Source organism: Mustela lutreola, chromosome 3, assembly GCF_030435805.1.
Source record: "Mustela lutreola isolate mMusLut2 chromosome 3, mMusLut2.pri, whole genome shotgun sequence".
In the NCBI taxonomy this organism is placed as follows: Eukaryota; Metazoa; Chordata; class Mammalia; order Carnivora; family Mustelidae; genus Mustela; species Mustela lutreola.
In genome coordinates this window covers 72,680,996-72,697,282 of record NC_081292.1, presented here as the reverse complement: position 1 = coordinate 72,697,282, position 16,287 = coordinate 72,680,996, and the positions used below count along the sequence as shown (strand labels likewise).

The following is a 16,287-nucleotide window of genomic DNA, read 5'->3' as shown; positions in this document are numbered from 1 at the left end:
CAGAACAAAATAGTTTTTCATATGCTGTTGCATGTAGAAGAACTTCTTTTGTCTCCAGAGTGAGTCATGCAGGAAGCGGATGGGGAGAAGAGAAAGAGGCATGTGCGCGTTCTCGGAGTCTAGGGACTTTAGGAAAAAAACTTCGGTGGAGAAAAAAGCATTGGGACCCAGGAGACTTGCAAAGCCATGGCTCTAAAATGTTGACCTAATAACCCCAGGAAGAAATGAAATGGTGTGGCATGTTTATGGAGTCTGCCGCGTTCTAGAGGGCCCACGCTGTGAGTCTGTCTGAAGCAGGGTCCATGATTTTCTCGTGTCTCTGCCTTTGTGCCCTCTACCTTTACAAATGGTGGATGCTGAGGGAGCATTCATGAGATGTGGGGAAAAGGATATCTAGAGAGAGGTTTTGGCTTCATTTATTTATTTTTAAACATTTCATTCATTTGAGAGAGATAGAGCATGTGTGCGATCAGGGCAGAGAGGGAAGGGAGAGGGCGAGAATCTCAAGCAGAGTCCTCTCTAAGCACGGAGCCCGTCTGGGGCCTGAACCCGCGTTCCCGAGATCATGATCCGAGCCAAAATCAGGAGTTGGGCACTTGACTGACTGAACGTCCCAGGCGCCCCAGGGGAGAAGGTTTCGTTTTAGGAAACTTTCTGTTCAGTTGCCTTCCTTGCGCACCTGCAGGAACACAAAGTGCTGCTGACGGGGACGCCTCTCCAGAACACTGTGGAAGAGCTCTTCAGCTTGCTGCATTTCTTGGAACCGAGTCGCTTCCCTTCAGAAACCACCTTTATGCAAGAATTTGGTGATCTGAAAACAGAAGAACAGGTACTCATCATGTCTACTTTGTACTTGAGTCATGTAACTGAAGGTTAACCCATTAAATGGCAAAGCATTGCTGTTTAGCTTCTTAGAAAAAGTCAAGTCAAGTGAGCTTTGTATCTCCTTTCCTTGAACGTTCCAAGTCTTCATTACGGAGGTTTTCTTGTTTGTCTCTTTGCCCTCAAGAAGGGCAGTTGGAATTTGTTGGGAGAGGTTACTTACCTGTTCATGTTCAATTTTCAGAGACTGCCGTGCTATTCAGGTCAATGATTTTGCTTTGTGTACTTTTTTTTCTTTCTTTAAGATTTTAGTTATTTGGGGAGAAGCAGGCTCACTGCTGAGCGGGGGGTCTGATGCAGGGCTTGATCCCAGGACTCTGAGATCATGACCTGAGATGAAGGCAGAGGCTTAACTGACTGAGTCACCCAGGCGCCCCTGCTGTGTATACTTCTGAGCACAGTGTTAGAAGGCATGGGAATTTGTAGTTATCTGCCTCCTTGAGTTTTGGGATTCTAACTTTATTTTTTAGCTGTGTATGCTTGGCCACATTGCTTACTTTTCTTGTCTACATATTTTCATTTAAACTACTTGAAAAGATTTCTGTGATAAATAAATGAAGTTTGTGTATGAAAAGCAAATAGTTATTTTATACATCCTAGGAGTTATGGGAATATTTTATTATTATACTGGTTTTGAAACAGATATGCTTGTAGTTTTGGTCTTGGTCTTTATGTCCGCCCCTCTACAGTTTACTGTCTGAAGCCTCCTAGTTTAGTTCAGAGCGAAGTCTGTTTTGTTTTGGTTTTTGCTTTCTTAAGATAAAAATGATCTTATCTGCTATATATCCTATTGCCAGTCAGTAGAAATGGGAATCAGAGAGCGACATCTCTGCTTATTGATGCAGGGACTAGGGAACTCTTGGCCTACTCATTCTGTTAGCTCTTTCCAGAGTGGGAGGAACCTGAAGCCTAGCACTCCCATGTCCCATGAGATCACCTCTTCCCTCTTCCTCATCATCCCTGTGGCTTAAGACACACAGAAGGGAAAGTTTGGTGAATCAGTTGGGTTCTTTTCTACTGTTGGGTTCTTTTCTTCTGGCTGTTCAGGCCCCCAGGCAGCTGAAATAGGCCACCTAACATGGCCTCATTCAACCTTCATGCACCTCTGTCATGAAAGCTGGGAGATTAGTGCCTTCGTGCCCTTACTGGGCTTTGACAAATAAAAACCGATGCTAAGTGAATAAAATAATCCTGATTTTTCATGTTAAAGTATGCAAGCGAATCACGAAACCGGCATTGACCTAAGGTCCTTTTGTAGGTGCAGAAACTCCAGGCTATTCTAAAGCCAATGATGTTGCGGCGTCTCAAGGAGGATGTGGAAAAGAACTTGGCCCCCAAAGAAGAAACTATTATTGAAGTTGAGCTAACAAACATTCAGAAGAAATATTACCGAGCCATCCTGGAGAAGAATTTCACATTTCTCTCCAAAGGTGGTGGTCAAGCTAACGTCCCTAACCTTTTAAACACTATGATGGAGCTACGGAAGTGCTGCAATCATCCGTACCTTATTAACGGTGAGCCGTGGCACCGGTGGACGTGTTTGGGCGACTCCAGAAATCCTCTCCCCCCTCCCAACGGAGGATTCGATGCGTTGTGGTCGTTACTGGATCCTGTCGCCTCAGCACGGGTTTCACCAACTTCCTGTTCTTCCTGACCCCTCCTTCTCTGGTGGCTGCGAGTGAGGGACCATTGCCCCTGCTGAGCTCTGCCACGGGGCCTCAGCACACCATTCTCCAACTTCTCTGCCTCCGTGTCTCACCCCTCGGAAGGAGGTGTTGGTACTAATGCCTAAAAATCATCAGAAGTGCTAATAGTTAACGAGAGATTGGCCTCAGCTGAGACTTTTTTGCTGTGTGTGTGTGTGTGTGTGTGTGTGTAAATCAGAGAAGTTGAAGAGGAACTGGTGTGAGAAGGCAGCTGTCAGCTGTCTGGAGTCTTTGGCAGGAGGGAATTTCGGTCTAGAGACCTCTAGGACCTATTCCCTAGGAAGGAGAGATCATTTTAAAACTTTGATAACAGTTTGTTTCTGTTACTGATGGGTACGTTATGGTCTTCCTGTTTTCTTAACTGAATTGACAGTGTCACATAACTGATTTGGGTAAAAACCTATATTGTATACTTCCCAAAATCATTAAAAGGGTAAACATTGCATGCCTGGGATGTGTGGGACACTCTGGAGGATACAGGAGGCTCAGGCTTGTCAGCGATGGAGATGAGAGAAGCCACAGGGAAAGCAGTGGCACTGAGACAGTCCCATGGGGGTGGGAAGGAGTTTGCCAGTCAGGGTCAGAAAAAGGAAGGGCATTGAGGCTGATGTAATAACATGAGCAAAGACAAAGAGACAGGAAAGCAAAGGGGAACTTGCCCAAAGTGTAAAGTCCGTGTCAGAAACAGTGGGGCAGTGAACGTCAGGCACATACTGAGACCCTGCTGTGGAAAGCCTCAAAGCCCGGGCCATGGGATTTGGGCTTTCGTCTGCAGGCCCTGGAGAACCAGGGCTTGTGTTTGAGCTGAGAAATGATTCAGGATGCTTGATCTGGCAGCATCGTATAAAACAGATGGGAGGGAGTAGGGAAAGACATATAAGCTGAAAGACCTGCTCGGAGGCTCTTGCTGCCTGCTGTTGTGGCCGGAGCTCATACAAGTTAAAGAAGGGGGCTGGCCCGCCACGTTGCGGTGTTTGTGTGCAATTTGGTTCCCTTGCAGGGGAGTAGGAACAAAGATTGGTTCACAGTCCATGAAGTTCAAGGACAGCTAATTTAAAGAGTTCTTGATCTTTGACCCCCTGTTCCTGAGGGACACACCTGTCAGCTACCTCAGCCCCACAAGTTCCTATTATGAGATGACAGAGTGGCCCACCCCTGCAAGACCACCTCAGCGCTGCCTCTGTGGTCACTGCCGTGGTGTGACATCGATGAATTCCCTGCTACGATGTTGTGCTTTTAGCTCTGTCTTCCATAGAGAGTGCTGTGCGTGGTGATTCCGTGCTTGCTTGCTGCCAGCAGCGGTCCTGCCAAGCACCACGTGTTTAGGAGCCCGTGAGGCCATTACAGGGAGCGTCAACCAGCCTGTGCCTGAGCTTGGGAGCTGGGGTTGGCGCCTAGGGTGACTGGTGGTGTGAGTACAATGCCTGTGCTTATGTGACACACACACATGCTTGCATTTAATGTTTGCTAAAAAGAAAATGAGGAAGAGTAGCCTCCAAGGGGGAAGCGAGAGCCGTCGCAGAAGAGCTGAAATGCCGCTGCAGGATGCGTGTGAGAGGGCTGACCTCGGGTGGCCGTCAGTTCCGTCACGTCTGCCTTGTCTGCTTACATACTAGTCACCCGCATCGAACACGTCGAGGGAGGAGTTTTGCGTCTGGTCCCCCTCGCCCCGTCCCCTCCCCAGCACAGCTGGTGGGTCCTTTCCTTGGCTGATTGCTCTGCAGGGTCATCTGCTATACTTCTTGGTTTACCTGGAGTCTTTTAGGACTTGTGAGACTTGGGTCTGTGGCCATTGTCCTAATTGATCATACCTTGGGGTCAGTGTTTCTGCCTCTCTAGGTGATGAAGTGTCTGTGAAGCCCAAAATATGCCCTTAGTTGAGAAGTCGTAATTTAAAGATACATGTGCACCCTGCCCTCCACGTTAGGCATTACAACTGCCTAGATAACTTAACCTGGATGTTGGGGTTCACCGAGGTTGCTCCATGGCCCTATCGCCCATTTTCATCTGCAGTCTGGAGCAGAACGTATACCGACGTGCTGGCTCTCCACACATGTATCGAGCCAGTTCAAGGGCATTTTCAGTGTGGCAGTTTACGTTGACATTTATACGGGCGGTGGCAGGGTCAGGCGGCCCCAGCCAAGCTCAGGTTCATTCCAGGAAAGCACGACACACTCTGTAACTGTGAAAAGTGGAAGCAACTATACGTGCAAGTTGGTAAGCTGTGGTAATGTAAGCAAAGCAGAAGGAAGAAAATTAGAAATGACAGTAGAACACAAACCGAGTAATATTTTAAATGTGGGTTGATGTCACAGTGTTTGGGGTGCTCTGTGAGCACTTGTAAGTGTCTGCAGCTGCTGCTTTACTTCAGTAGAATGGAATATCCAGTTTTAAGTTCCTGGTGTGAGAGTGCAAGTGATGTCGGAAACTTGGTCAAGGTCCCCTAAGGGTCATTTGTTGTCATTGCTGGGGGCCGGAGGAGTTACTGAGAAGAGCAGACAGAAAGAAAACCAGCCAAAGCTTGCATGATGGAATGAATTTCAGATAGAAAACTGTAACTGTTTTCCTGGTAATCTTCAAAAGACAATAATACCTTGTTTGTGGCTGGATGACATTGGCTAGATAATAACTTCTCGTGAAAGCTAGCAAATATTGCAGTTCCTGTCCTCACCATGACCATCTGTTTAGTGAGAAGACTTCCATGCTGGTTTCAAGTTGTCTTTGATATCTGCCCCCCCACACACACACATTTTGAAATATAGCATGAACAATAATTTAGGACAGTGTGAACAAAGTATTTTGGCTTGTGATAACCTATTTCCGGTTAATTTTCACACTGATATTTAGAAATCTAACATCAAGGTAAATAATTGGTAAACTTGGGCACTTTGGCTATGACATCGAAAGGTAGAAATTGCTTTCCATCATCACCTTCCCCGACCTTCTTTCCTTTAATTTGTCTATAATAAGTACAGTGCTAGGAGAATCCTATAGGAAATCTGTTTGCTGATATCTTTAAAACTGGCTGCGGTTTTAAGAACCTCAAATTCATAGCAAAGAGCTGGATTGAGTTTCAGCAGTAGCTTTTGTCAGGTAAGAACAAATGTATTTTAGTTTTGACTGTTCTTTATAAGATGAGAAATTATTAGTAGCAGTCAAAAAGCAAAGAAGTTATTTTTCTTATCTCTGAATAAATTTAAAATGAAAAATATTTCTCTGCTAATTTGAGAAATTATTTGTATTTTCAGTTTTTTACTCAAATATTCTAATGTCTGATATTTATCTTGTCAAATGATTATTTCATTTTTGAAGACTTCATTGACCCTTAGCTTGTTTTAAACCAATATACTGATTCTGAGTTAGAATTTTCACATAGACAAAAAAATAACTGCCCAAATACCAGGAGTAAAATCTATTTCTGAGTTGTAAAGCACTTACACTGTCTTGCACATGAACAAATTTTTTAAAAAGACATACCGTAATATATAGACTTAAACCTATTTCCCTGTCTCCTGAGGGCCACCTTGTCCTGAATCCAGAACCTAGATTTCTGCATTTCATGTTTTGAAAAATATGATTCAGCTTTATTCAAGAATATTCTTTATTCAAGAACTTTCCTATTAATGCTCTTCCACAGCATTTTGTTTTTACCTTTTCCTCATTAAAACCTGTCCCCTCTTCTCCCCACGTGGAGGAGGGTCTTGAGTGTTAGTTAGCCTCTTACTCCTGCGGAAGAGGGAGCGAGGCACTAGCGATGCCAACCCGGCTGGCCTTCTCAGCCCGGCCACCTTCCTCCCAAGGAACAGTGTGCTTTGCAGAGGCCTTAGTGCCTGGGTAAGGGCATTAAGTGACTTTAATCTGTTCTCAGGGAGAGTCTTTGTTGATTAATAATTAACAAGCTGTATTTCCGCGTATGGCCGTGCTGTAACTGAATTTGCACAGGTGCCCTTTGAGTGGAAATAGGACGGTGCCTTCCTTCCTTCCGCTGCTGCTGGTGGCAGTTCCTACGGGCTGTGTGGTCTCCCTCACCTAGCCTGTAAGCCCCGTCCGAGACTTCCACGTACTCCTCTCGTGTGTTGTTAGTTCACACATGTTTCAAACTGGTGGTAAGAAGAGTAGTTTACACTCTGGCACAGTCGAAGGCTGGGAACCAGTTGCATTAGGTGGATTTGTTTGTTTTTCCTAAAGAATAGTGACACCCCTCCCCCCCTCTTTCTGGAGAGGCGCTGAGCACAGCAGCCCTGGCCTGATTAACTCCCCAGACGGGAGGCGGCCAGACCAGGGTGCCCTCATGTTCTAAGCTCAGCAGCTAAGCAGTTGAAGGGAGCTTAGCCTGGGTGTGTTTGGGGAATGGGGCGGCGGGCATAAGCGCTTCTTCCCTGGCGATGTTGTCATTCTCTTGAGGCGTCTCTGCCTCAAGCCGAGTTCTGCAGGAGGCTAAGAGAAAGAGGGCTAAGCATAGAAGCCTTATGTGAGACAAGGTCGTTTCCTGCTCTTGTTTTTGAAACGCTTGAAAAGCTCTGGCTACTTCAAGATAAGAGTTTTTGTATCTCATGAAACTGCCAGATGAGAATGAATGTAGAGTGGGGGTTTAGAGATTGCAACAGAAGACGTGTGTTCAGAAACCCCACCGCCCCCCCAAAATCCCTAAGAATTATCCTGAGAAATGAATTTCCTTTTGTTGCCCTCCTTTGGGCTGTATTTACACGCGATTATATACAAAAATTACTGCCCCGACACCGTCATTATTAGAACCCGATTCCCTTGTTTCTTAGCTTCAGAACAGATTTTGTTGTTTGTGTTTATATTCAGCTAGTAAACAGTTCTTCATTTCTTTAGCGATTGAGTTCCAAATTTTCTGTAGGTATCTGGCCCTTGGCTTGTTTCTGCCACTTCTGGCTTGACAGTCTGTTGTTGAAATTCAGTTTCTACAGACAGCAAACATTTGTTTGTTGGAAAATGTGGGTTCCCCCCCCCCCAAATGTTTAAATGTGTTGTGCTTAAAACTTTGATCCCTTTTATACTTCCGTGGTTTTGTTGTAGACCTGACTTCTAGTAAGTGGCCGGATTCATGTTCATAAGCACGAGTGTGGCATTCTGGTTCCTGTAGTTAGCAGTGGGTTTTGAAAGCAAGTTCATTGTTTTTAGTAATAAAAACCTTTTACAGTATTCACGTTATGCTGTCCAATCTCTGCAGGTGCTGAAGAGAAAATTTTGGAAGAGTTTAAAGAAACACACAATGCCGACTCTCCAGATTTTCAGCTCCAGGCGATGATCCAGGCTGCTGGCAAGCTAGTGCTGATTGACAAGCTGCTGCCAAAACTGAAGGCTGGTGGCCACAGGGTGCTTATCTTTTCCCAGATGGTGCGCTGCTTGGACATACTGGAGGACTACCTCATTCAGAGACGGTGAGGCCACTGTGCCATAAGAATAAAAAGGAAATAAAAATGACCTTTCATGGGGCTCCAAGTGGCTCACCTCGAAGTGACATTCATAACAGAGGGGAAGGAGGGGGGGAGCTGTGTCATACCCCTCTCTAAAGACCGTCGGGGTACAGGGCCTGGTCACTGCATGCGGTGACTACAGTAGGACTCTGCGTACTTTGGACGGCCATTTTGTTTCCCACTTCTTTCTTTTGGCTAGGGGAGAGTGGGTCTCACCGAAAAGCAGAATCATTTGTTATTTGACTGCTAGAGATGTCAGATGTTTTTAGACTTGTTATTTTACTAGCGAGGAAGTAAAGTAGAACTTAATTTTTGAGGATTCCACCAATTATATGCCAAACTACCATTAAAACCTGTCTGCTCTGAGATGATTTCTCGGTAATGTATATCCTATGTTGTAATACTCGCTTTACGAAAAGAAACAAGCTTGCCCTAGTCACGTGCCTGTTCCTGGCTTCCTTGTTAATCCTGACGTTTTCTAGGTACCCGTATGAGAGGATCGACGGCAGAGTGAGAGGAAATCTCCGCCAGGCAGCTATCGACCGATTCTCCAAACCTGATTCTGATCGGTTTGTTTTCCTCCTGTGCACAAGGGCGGGAGGTTTAGGCATTAATCTTACTGCTGCTGATACCTGCATCATCTTCGATTCCGACTGGAATCCCCAGAATGATCTCCAGGTAAACACACAACAGAATCATCCCTGGATGCCTTTTTTTTTTTTTCCAAAGTCCTTCCACTATGATGAAAACTCCCTAGTCAAACCAGTAAAGATGGATGGTTACCACTCAGGTGGTGTCCCACGATCGGGCAAATGAACCAACTAGTAGTCACTGCCTTGATAATGCCCGAATGATTTCTTAGTGTGTGAACCTTCTGGACTGCGCCTCTGCGTGTGGGAACGGGGGCCCTGGAAACGGGCACGTGAGTCTTTTCTTTCTTCGGTAGCCATTCGTTTTCTTTTTCTTCCAGGCTCAGGCTAGATGTCATAGGATAGGACAGAGCAAATCTGTGAAAATCTACAGGCTGATTACGAGGAATTCTTACGAGAGGGAAATGTTCGACAAGGCGAGTCTGAAGCTCGGCCTGGATAAAGCTGTGCTGCAGTCCATGAGTGGGAGAGAGAGCGCCGCCAACGGGGTAACGCGCTGGCCTGGGCCCTGCTGCTCTTCGGGCTCTCCTTAGCCTGGCTTAGCTAATGGGAAGAAGTGATCTGGCAGCGAATCACTTTCCAGCCTCACTTTTTTCAGCCTGTTTTGTTACAGTGTCTCTTTTTTTTTTTTTTTTTTTTTAAAGATTTTATTTCTTTATTTGACAGAGAGACTGAGCGAGAGCAGGAACACGAGCAGGGGGCACGGCAGAGGGAGAAGCAGGCTCCCCGCTGAGCAAGGAGCCGATGTGGAGCTCCATCCCGGGACCCTGGGATCATGACCTGAGCGGAAGGCAGACGCTTAACGACTGAGTCACCCAGGCGTCCCTGCCACACTGTCCTTTTTATGAGTCCAGTTTATCCTCCTTGAGAGGTGCCGGGGTGGCTCTGCCTGTGGCTGCAGTCATGATCTCAGGGTCTCAGGATCCAGCCCCACATCAGGCCTCAGTCTGTATCCTCCCTCTCCCTCCCCGCTTGTGGTCTTCTTCTCGCACGCACTCTCTCTCTCTCTCTCAAAGAATTAAGTCTTCCAAAAAATAAAAAATTCCTCCTTGAGTACAATGAGGCATTTGTTTTGTCTACAAACATTTTCCCATTCTAAATGACTTTAAATATCTCACTAAAACAGGTACAGCAACTTTCCAAGAAAGAAATAGAGGATCTGCTCCGAAAAGGGGCCTATGGTGCCCTCATGGATGAGGAGGATGAAGGGTCTAAGTTCTGCGAAGAAGATATTGATCAGATTCTCCTGCGCCGCACCCACACTATCACCATTGAGTCTGAAGGGAAAGGTTCCACATTTGCTAAGGTGTGAATTGACCTGAAGAGGCAGGTTTTCTATAGAAATGTACTAGAGTTTGCTTAAAGCAGGACCTTATAAAGTGCCCGCAAGGTGCATACATAACATTGGCTTTATAACTGAGAATTAGGAAAGGACTTACGACCGCCCCTGTGGAGCCCTAAGGCATAGAAGATGCTCTGTATGCTTTTGGGTTCCCTTCTCTGTGTTTGGCCTTGGTAGTCCCCTCACCTTGGCCTCATATCTGCTTCCTGTGTCCTTGGCCCCACCCTGTCCACTCTGGAGCTCCTGCTCTGACATCATCTTGCTTCCTGAGATCCTGATTCCTGACGGAGCCTGTAAGAACAGTTGAGTCATTCCTATCTTCGTAAAAAAAAGCCTCTCATCTGTTTTGCCCTCCAGCTTCAACTCCATAACCCTTCTTTTGTAGCTAAAATCCACATGGAGTGGCGTTTGTACGAGCTGTCCCCACTGCCTCTCTTTCTGATTGTTTTTTTAGCTTCCATCCAGCTTGCCCCCCACCCCGTCCCCCCGATCCCTCTTTCAGACCAGCCCTGGTGAAGGTCACCACCCAGCTTCCCTTCCCACTGCTTGATTGAGAGTGCCTTCTGAGGCTTTCCCTGCACGTGGTTCCACTCATCCACACCCAGGCCCTCTTTATACCTTGATTTTTAACAGCTTTATTGAAATGTTACTTACTTGCCATACAATTCACCAATATCAAGTGTTCGGTTCAGTGCCTTCACCAGATTTGCAGACTTGTGCCCCCATCACCACATCTAAGTTCAGAGCATTTCCATCACTCCAGAACCTCTTGCCCATTAGCAGTCAGCCTCTCCGTCTTCCCCTCCTGCACCCCTCCTCCCCCCAAGTCCTTGGCAACCTCTAATCTACTTTCTGTCTCTATGGATTTGCCTACTCCGGACATTTCATAAAATGGAATCCCACAACACGTGGTCTTTTGTTTCTGGCTCCCTTCACGTTAGCATAGTAGCTTTGAGACTCACCCATGTCCCAGCATGTGTCAATAATTCCTTCCCCTTTTATGCTGAACATCGTTCCTATTGCATAGGGTACCTCTTCTAGCAGTTAGGAGTGGGCATTGGGGTTGTGTATCCATTCACTAGTTGATAATGATTTTGGGCTGTCTCCACTTTGGGGTTATTATGAATGTTACAAACATTTATGGACAGGTTTTTATGTGGATGTATGTTTTCATTTCTCTTACATATAGACCATAAATAGAATTGCTGGGTCAAATATATGCTCCATGTTTAACCCTTCGAGGAACTGACAGACTGTGCTCTAGTGACTGTACTGTTCTCTCTTTATACCAGCAGTGATTTTTAGGGCTCTGGTTTCTCCATATCCTCACCAATACTTTTTATTTTCTTTTTGATTGACTTTTGATTATTATAGCCATGTTTGGGAATGTGAACAAGTATCCCATTCTTGTTTGATCTACATTTTCGGATGCTGTTGAGCATCTTTTCATGTGCTTGTTGGCCAATAAGTATATCATTTTGGGGGAAATGTCTCTTCACATCTTTTGTTCATCTTTTGAGTTACTTGGCTTTTATTATTGAATATTAAGAATTCTTTATATATTCTGGATAAAAGTTTCTCCTTAGATAAAATAATTTGCAAGTGTTTTCTCCTAGTCTTTTCTTAACGGTGTTTAATTTCAGTGAAGCCCTGGGTGCCTGGCTGGCTCAATCAGTCAAGCATCTCCCTTTGGCTCAGGTCACCATCTCAGGGTCCTGAGATTAAGTCCTGCATGGGACTTCTTCTCAGCAGGGTGTCTGCGTCTCCCTCTGCCTCTGCCTGCTGCTCCCCATGCTTGTTTGTGTGTGCTTTCTGTCTCTCTGTCTCTCTCTCTCTCAAATAAATAAAATCTTAAAAAAATTTCAGTGAAGTCCAGTTTATCCATTTTTTTTTTCCTTTTATTGTTCATGCTTTTGATATGTTGTCCAACGTTGTCATCTAACCTAAGGTCATATAGATTTGTTCATGTTATCTTCTATGGGTTTTATAATTTTTCACTCTTACATTTAGGTCTGTGGTCATTTTGAATGAGTTTCTGTATGTGCTGTGAGATGGGGTCCGTCTCCTTCCCTTTGCTTGTGGACATCTGGTTGTCCCCTGCTCCTCAGTCTCCAGAGGCTTCCTCCTCTGGGCTCTGTGCCCCAGCACCTTCTCTCTCACGTCTTTCAGCCTCTTTCCAGGTTCTGTTCTCTGTCCTTAGAGGCACTTCACATTCAGTGAGTGCACAACCACATTCGTCATCCCTGTCCCTCTGGCTCCATGTGCGTGCACACGCTCGCGCCCCGGGGTTCACCTGACTACTGCCATTCAGATGCCCAGCTTGGCTGCTGAGGCTTTTCTTGGCTTCCTCTCCTCCTCCTCCGTGCTTCACATCCACCTCGGTTCTAACTCCTTCCACTTTACTTTTTAAAGAATATATTTCTAGACCGTCTGCTTTTCTCCACTTCCGCTGGAGCCATTTTCAGTCTTCACGGCTTTCTCTCTAAACACTGCAGTTCTACCTTCCCGTGTCCTGGGACACCAGTATGATTTCTCCAACAGGTGGCTTTGGATAGGACTGTGTCCATCCTGAGATTATTTCTATTTTGAAAGAGTTCGTGGCTACCTCAGGATAGAGTTCGGACCCCATTAACAGGACGTGCAGGGCCCTGTGTGACCTGGTTTCTGCCTGCCTCACCAACCTGACCTTTAACTACTCTCCCCTGACCACGCTTATCACCAGTCACATGGCACAGTTGCCTCTCTTCTCTTCCGAGCCTTCGCACATGCTCTGTTGTGAGCGTGTCCACATACTTTCCTGTTCTCAGAGTTTTTAACAGTCAGGGCCAGACGTTATATTCTGGGGAGCCTTTTCCCAGCAATGCCCTTCCTGCACCCCCTCGTGAACCTGGCTAGATCCCTCCTCTGTAGATTAGCTGGACCTGTATGTACCATTGTCACCATTGTTGATTACACCGCACTGTCATCTTTTGCTTCCTGATCTGTTTAAACCCCTGGACAGAGAGCTGCCTGGGGACGGTCTTTCGTCCCAGCCCACCGACTGCAGCATCTGGTTCACAGTGCAGGAATGCATACGTGCTTGGCTGAATGAGTAAATGAAAGCTGCTTTGCATTTTGCCTCTGAGAAGAGCATCTCAAAGTAATGCATATTTTTTCCCCTTTAGGCCAGTTTTGTTGCATCTGGAAATAGGACAGATATTTCCTTGGATGATCCAAATTTCTGGCAAAAGTGGGCAAAGAAGGCTGAATTGGATATTGATGCCTTAAATGGGAGGGTGAGTGAGAGGTCCCATTCAAACTCTACCTAATGTAACCCAAGGGATTTTTTTTTTTAAAGAAGTTTCAAATGTATCTGCTGTCTGTTCTAGAACAACCTGGTTATTGACACTCCGAGAGTGAGGAAGCAAACCAGGCTCTACAGTGCAGTGAAAGAAGACGAGCTGATGGAATTCTCAGACTTGGAAAGTGATTCCGAAGAGAAGCCTTGCACAAAGCTGCGGCGGCCTCAGGACAGGTCACAGGGCTACGCACGGAGCGAGTGCTTTAGAGTTGAGAAGAATCTGCTCGTTTATGGGTAAGTCAGGCTTGTGTGAAAAATGGAATTTTATTTTAAAGACGAAATTCTAATCAGTGTGAGAAAGTGTATCTGGGTTGGGATTTCTGTGATGCCCCATCGTGCACTCAGGCACGTGACCGAGCAGCCAGTGTGACAGGATCCAGGGTGGTTTGGTTCAGGGTTTGCTTCATGTCCTTGTGCATTTGAAGGAGCACGAGTTTGTCCCTTAGAATTATGTCAGATCCACATTTATTTTTTGGTGACTAATAGCTCAGAACCACATCTCAAAATTACAGAATCTTTTCCTACTTTAGCTTCGCATAAAATTTGAGACTGTGGTAGTCTTTTAGTATTTCTCTGCTATGAAAACTTGTTAAAGGCAATCATCTCAGTTATAAAGCTCTTCTAACTCATCTGGAACATAAATGGATGGTTATTTCAACTCTGAACGTGTTGTACTTTTCCTGCTGGACAACGTGTCTCTGAAAGGCAGGGTCCACATCACGTTCATCTCCGAAGAGCCCTCATCACACAGTGCTCGGAATGATGGCAGGGTGCTCACGAAATATCTGAATCTGCAAATAAGAATTCTCTGGCATCTTATGAGCCTCCAGGCAAGTTCCATTCAAATAAAAAAAAAGCTACCACCAAAGCGGTATTTCTGTAGATCTGATGACATCCTGCTTTTGATGATTTCTTCCTGCAGATTGTCATGAGTTTCAGAATGAACACGCATCTTCCGTTAGCATGGCATACAGGGCTCTCTGGTCTGGCTCTTGTCTGTCTTGTCAGTCCTTTCTGTGGGTAGCCCCAGCTTCTGTTGGGACAGACCGCTCCATCTCCTTCAGTGTGCCGTGCTCTGTCTCGTATCTCATCTCTGTCTTTCTACAAGTTCTTCCACTGCCTAGAGCAGCAGCCCCCCTACCCCCGCACACACAGCCCACAGACTTGATCTGCCCACAGCTCCTGTCGCTGACCTCCAGCACCTGCATCCCCAGGCACCCTGCGCCAGAGAGTCTGGCTTGCACGTTCATCACACTCATCGCGTTGGTTTAGGACTCTTGAGTAGCAGGCTTCTCCTGCGGGAGCCCCATGTAGAGCTCCATGAAGCTCAGGACTCTCCTCTCTATGCCCTCAGGGAGGACTGCAGTGCCAGTAGACCCACAGTGAGTGCCAGATCAGTGATTTCATACAGAATCAATGAAGTTCAACTGAAGTCCATTCTGTAACTCAAGCTAATTGTCTGCAAGTTAGACACTCTTCCCTGTGTTCTTAGGTCGTGGGCAGACGCTGGACGCTCTTTCCTATGTTCTTACATAGTGGACAGACACCTGAGCCCTTTGTTCCTTGCACCTGCCTGCATGTTTCAGCCCAGTGATCAGAGTGGAGAATTTTGCTGGTGACTTTAGAAACGGAGTGTCTTGATAATTCCTAAAACTAAGACGTGTGCATGGAGCGCCATGTCTTTGAGGAAGGGCCTTCCTTCCTCCCCTAGGCATCACTGTGTAGGAAATACCTATCAGAAGCTGGGCATCATGCTAGGATCCTCAGAGACTGGGCATGCACCTGTGAGCAGGACAGTCACGGCCCCCTTTTCAAGGCAGGTGGACAAACAGAAATGGCAGGAAACTGTAATGGTGTTATGTCTGGGAAGACTGGGGATGGAGGGTAGAAGCATGTCTCTCTCCTGTAAGATAGCTCTGGTATCATCTCCCTATTTCTGAGGCTTAGGGTTATACAAGAAGGGATTCCACAGGGCAACATGACTTGATGGGTGGACATCATGGCTTAGCGTGGGTAGAAGAGAGAGTTGGACGCTGGGCAGGGAGGAGAGAGTTCGTGCAGAGAGGGCAGTGTGTCCGAAGGCCTGGAGGTGAGGGTTGGCCCTGCAGTTTGAGGAACAGTTCACAGAAGCCAGAGAGGACCAGCCAGGACACATCTCCTGGCCTGCTGGGGCAGGTCCTGTGCCTCTCCTGCCGTGGCCTCCCTGCTGTGAGCAGCCCTCAGTCCTTGAAGAAGGCAAGGGAGTGGCTGGCTTCCATCCTGCGCGGCAGCCTTGGGGGAGACGAGGCACGGACAGGATCTGCCCGGCTGTTGTATGCTCTCACACCACAACACCCTGATCGGGGAGCACAGTGCTGTGTCTAACTGGGATTATAGCCCCGAACAGTCTATTCAGGGTCAACAGTGTGCTGTCTGTTGTGTACCATGTGCGGTTTACATGAGGGCTGCCCGTGAATGCTCTTGTACTGGGGAATTAGCACTCCCTGGGTTGAAAGGAAAGTCGAACCTGTTCACAAGTCTTCCTTCGTTACCATTGCATCCCACTGAGGTAGATTGAAATAGGACCATTCCTCCTCAGCATTGGGTCCCAGGTGTGGGAGCAGCCACATCCCCTCAGGTCACCGTGTGTCTCAAATAGCTGGTCGGTATGGAAACGTGCCAGCCGTGACAGGGTGACGCAGATGCAAGGTGTCCCGGTCCCGGCATCCTTTCCCCCCAGAGTTGTGGCCCCGCCGGAATCTGACTGAGAGAGCCTGTGTCAGGCCCGTGGGCATTACCTCCATGATGGTTCAACCCAGCACCGAGGCGGCGCGAGCTCAGGCCCTGCTCTGTAACGAGTGTTTTTGACTCCTGCGCTCCAAAGTGCTTTCCTGCCCCCTGATGTCAGATACTGCTAGTTTCGAGCCAGGAATTCCTAACACTG

At 46.8% G+C, this 16,287-nt stretch overlaps 1 protein-coding gene and 1 long non-coding RNA gene across 9 annotated transcripts in view; one reads left to right on the top strand and one right to left on the bottom strand.

Annotated features, from left to right (window-relative positions):
• The window catches only part of CHD7 (chromodomain helicase DNA binding protein 7), a 186,714-nt gene that overhangs the window by 147,222 nt on the left and 23,205 nt on the right, over window positions 1–16,287 (top strand). For all 8 annotated transcript variants that reach the window (XM_059166380.1, XM_059166377.1, XM_059166378.1 and 5 more), the window contains 8 exons: window positions 686–829; window positions 2,141–2,396; window positions 7,786–7,996; window positions 8,515–8,710; window positions 9,003–9,170; window positions 9,809–9,988; window positions 13,189–13,299; window positions 13,393–13,598. In XM_059166380.1, coding sequence (XP_059022363.1) covers window positions 686–829; window positions 2,141–2,396; window positions 7,786–7,996; window positions 8,515–8,710; window positions 9,003–9,170; window positions 9,809–9,988; window positions 13,189–13,299; window positions 13,393–13,598 — 1,472 coding nt within the window. The remainder of the gene's footprint in view (window positions 1–685; window positions 830–2,140; window positions 2,397–7,785; window positions 7,997–8,514; window positions 8,711–9,002; window positions 9,171–9,808; window positions 9,989–13,188; window positions 13,300–13,392; window positions 13,599–16,287) is intronic.
• Window positions 393–2,738, bottom strand: LOC131826791 (uncharacterized). Its single transcript, XR_009351750.1, has 2 exons — window positions 2,387–2,738; window positions 393–811 (listed from the first exon to the last, which is right to left on the bottom strand). It is a non-coding gene; the product is annotated as an uncharacterized LOC131826791 (long non-coding RNA).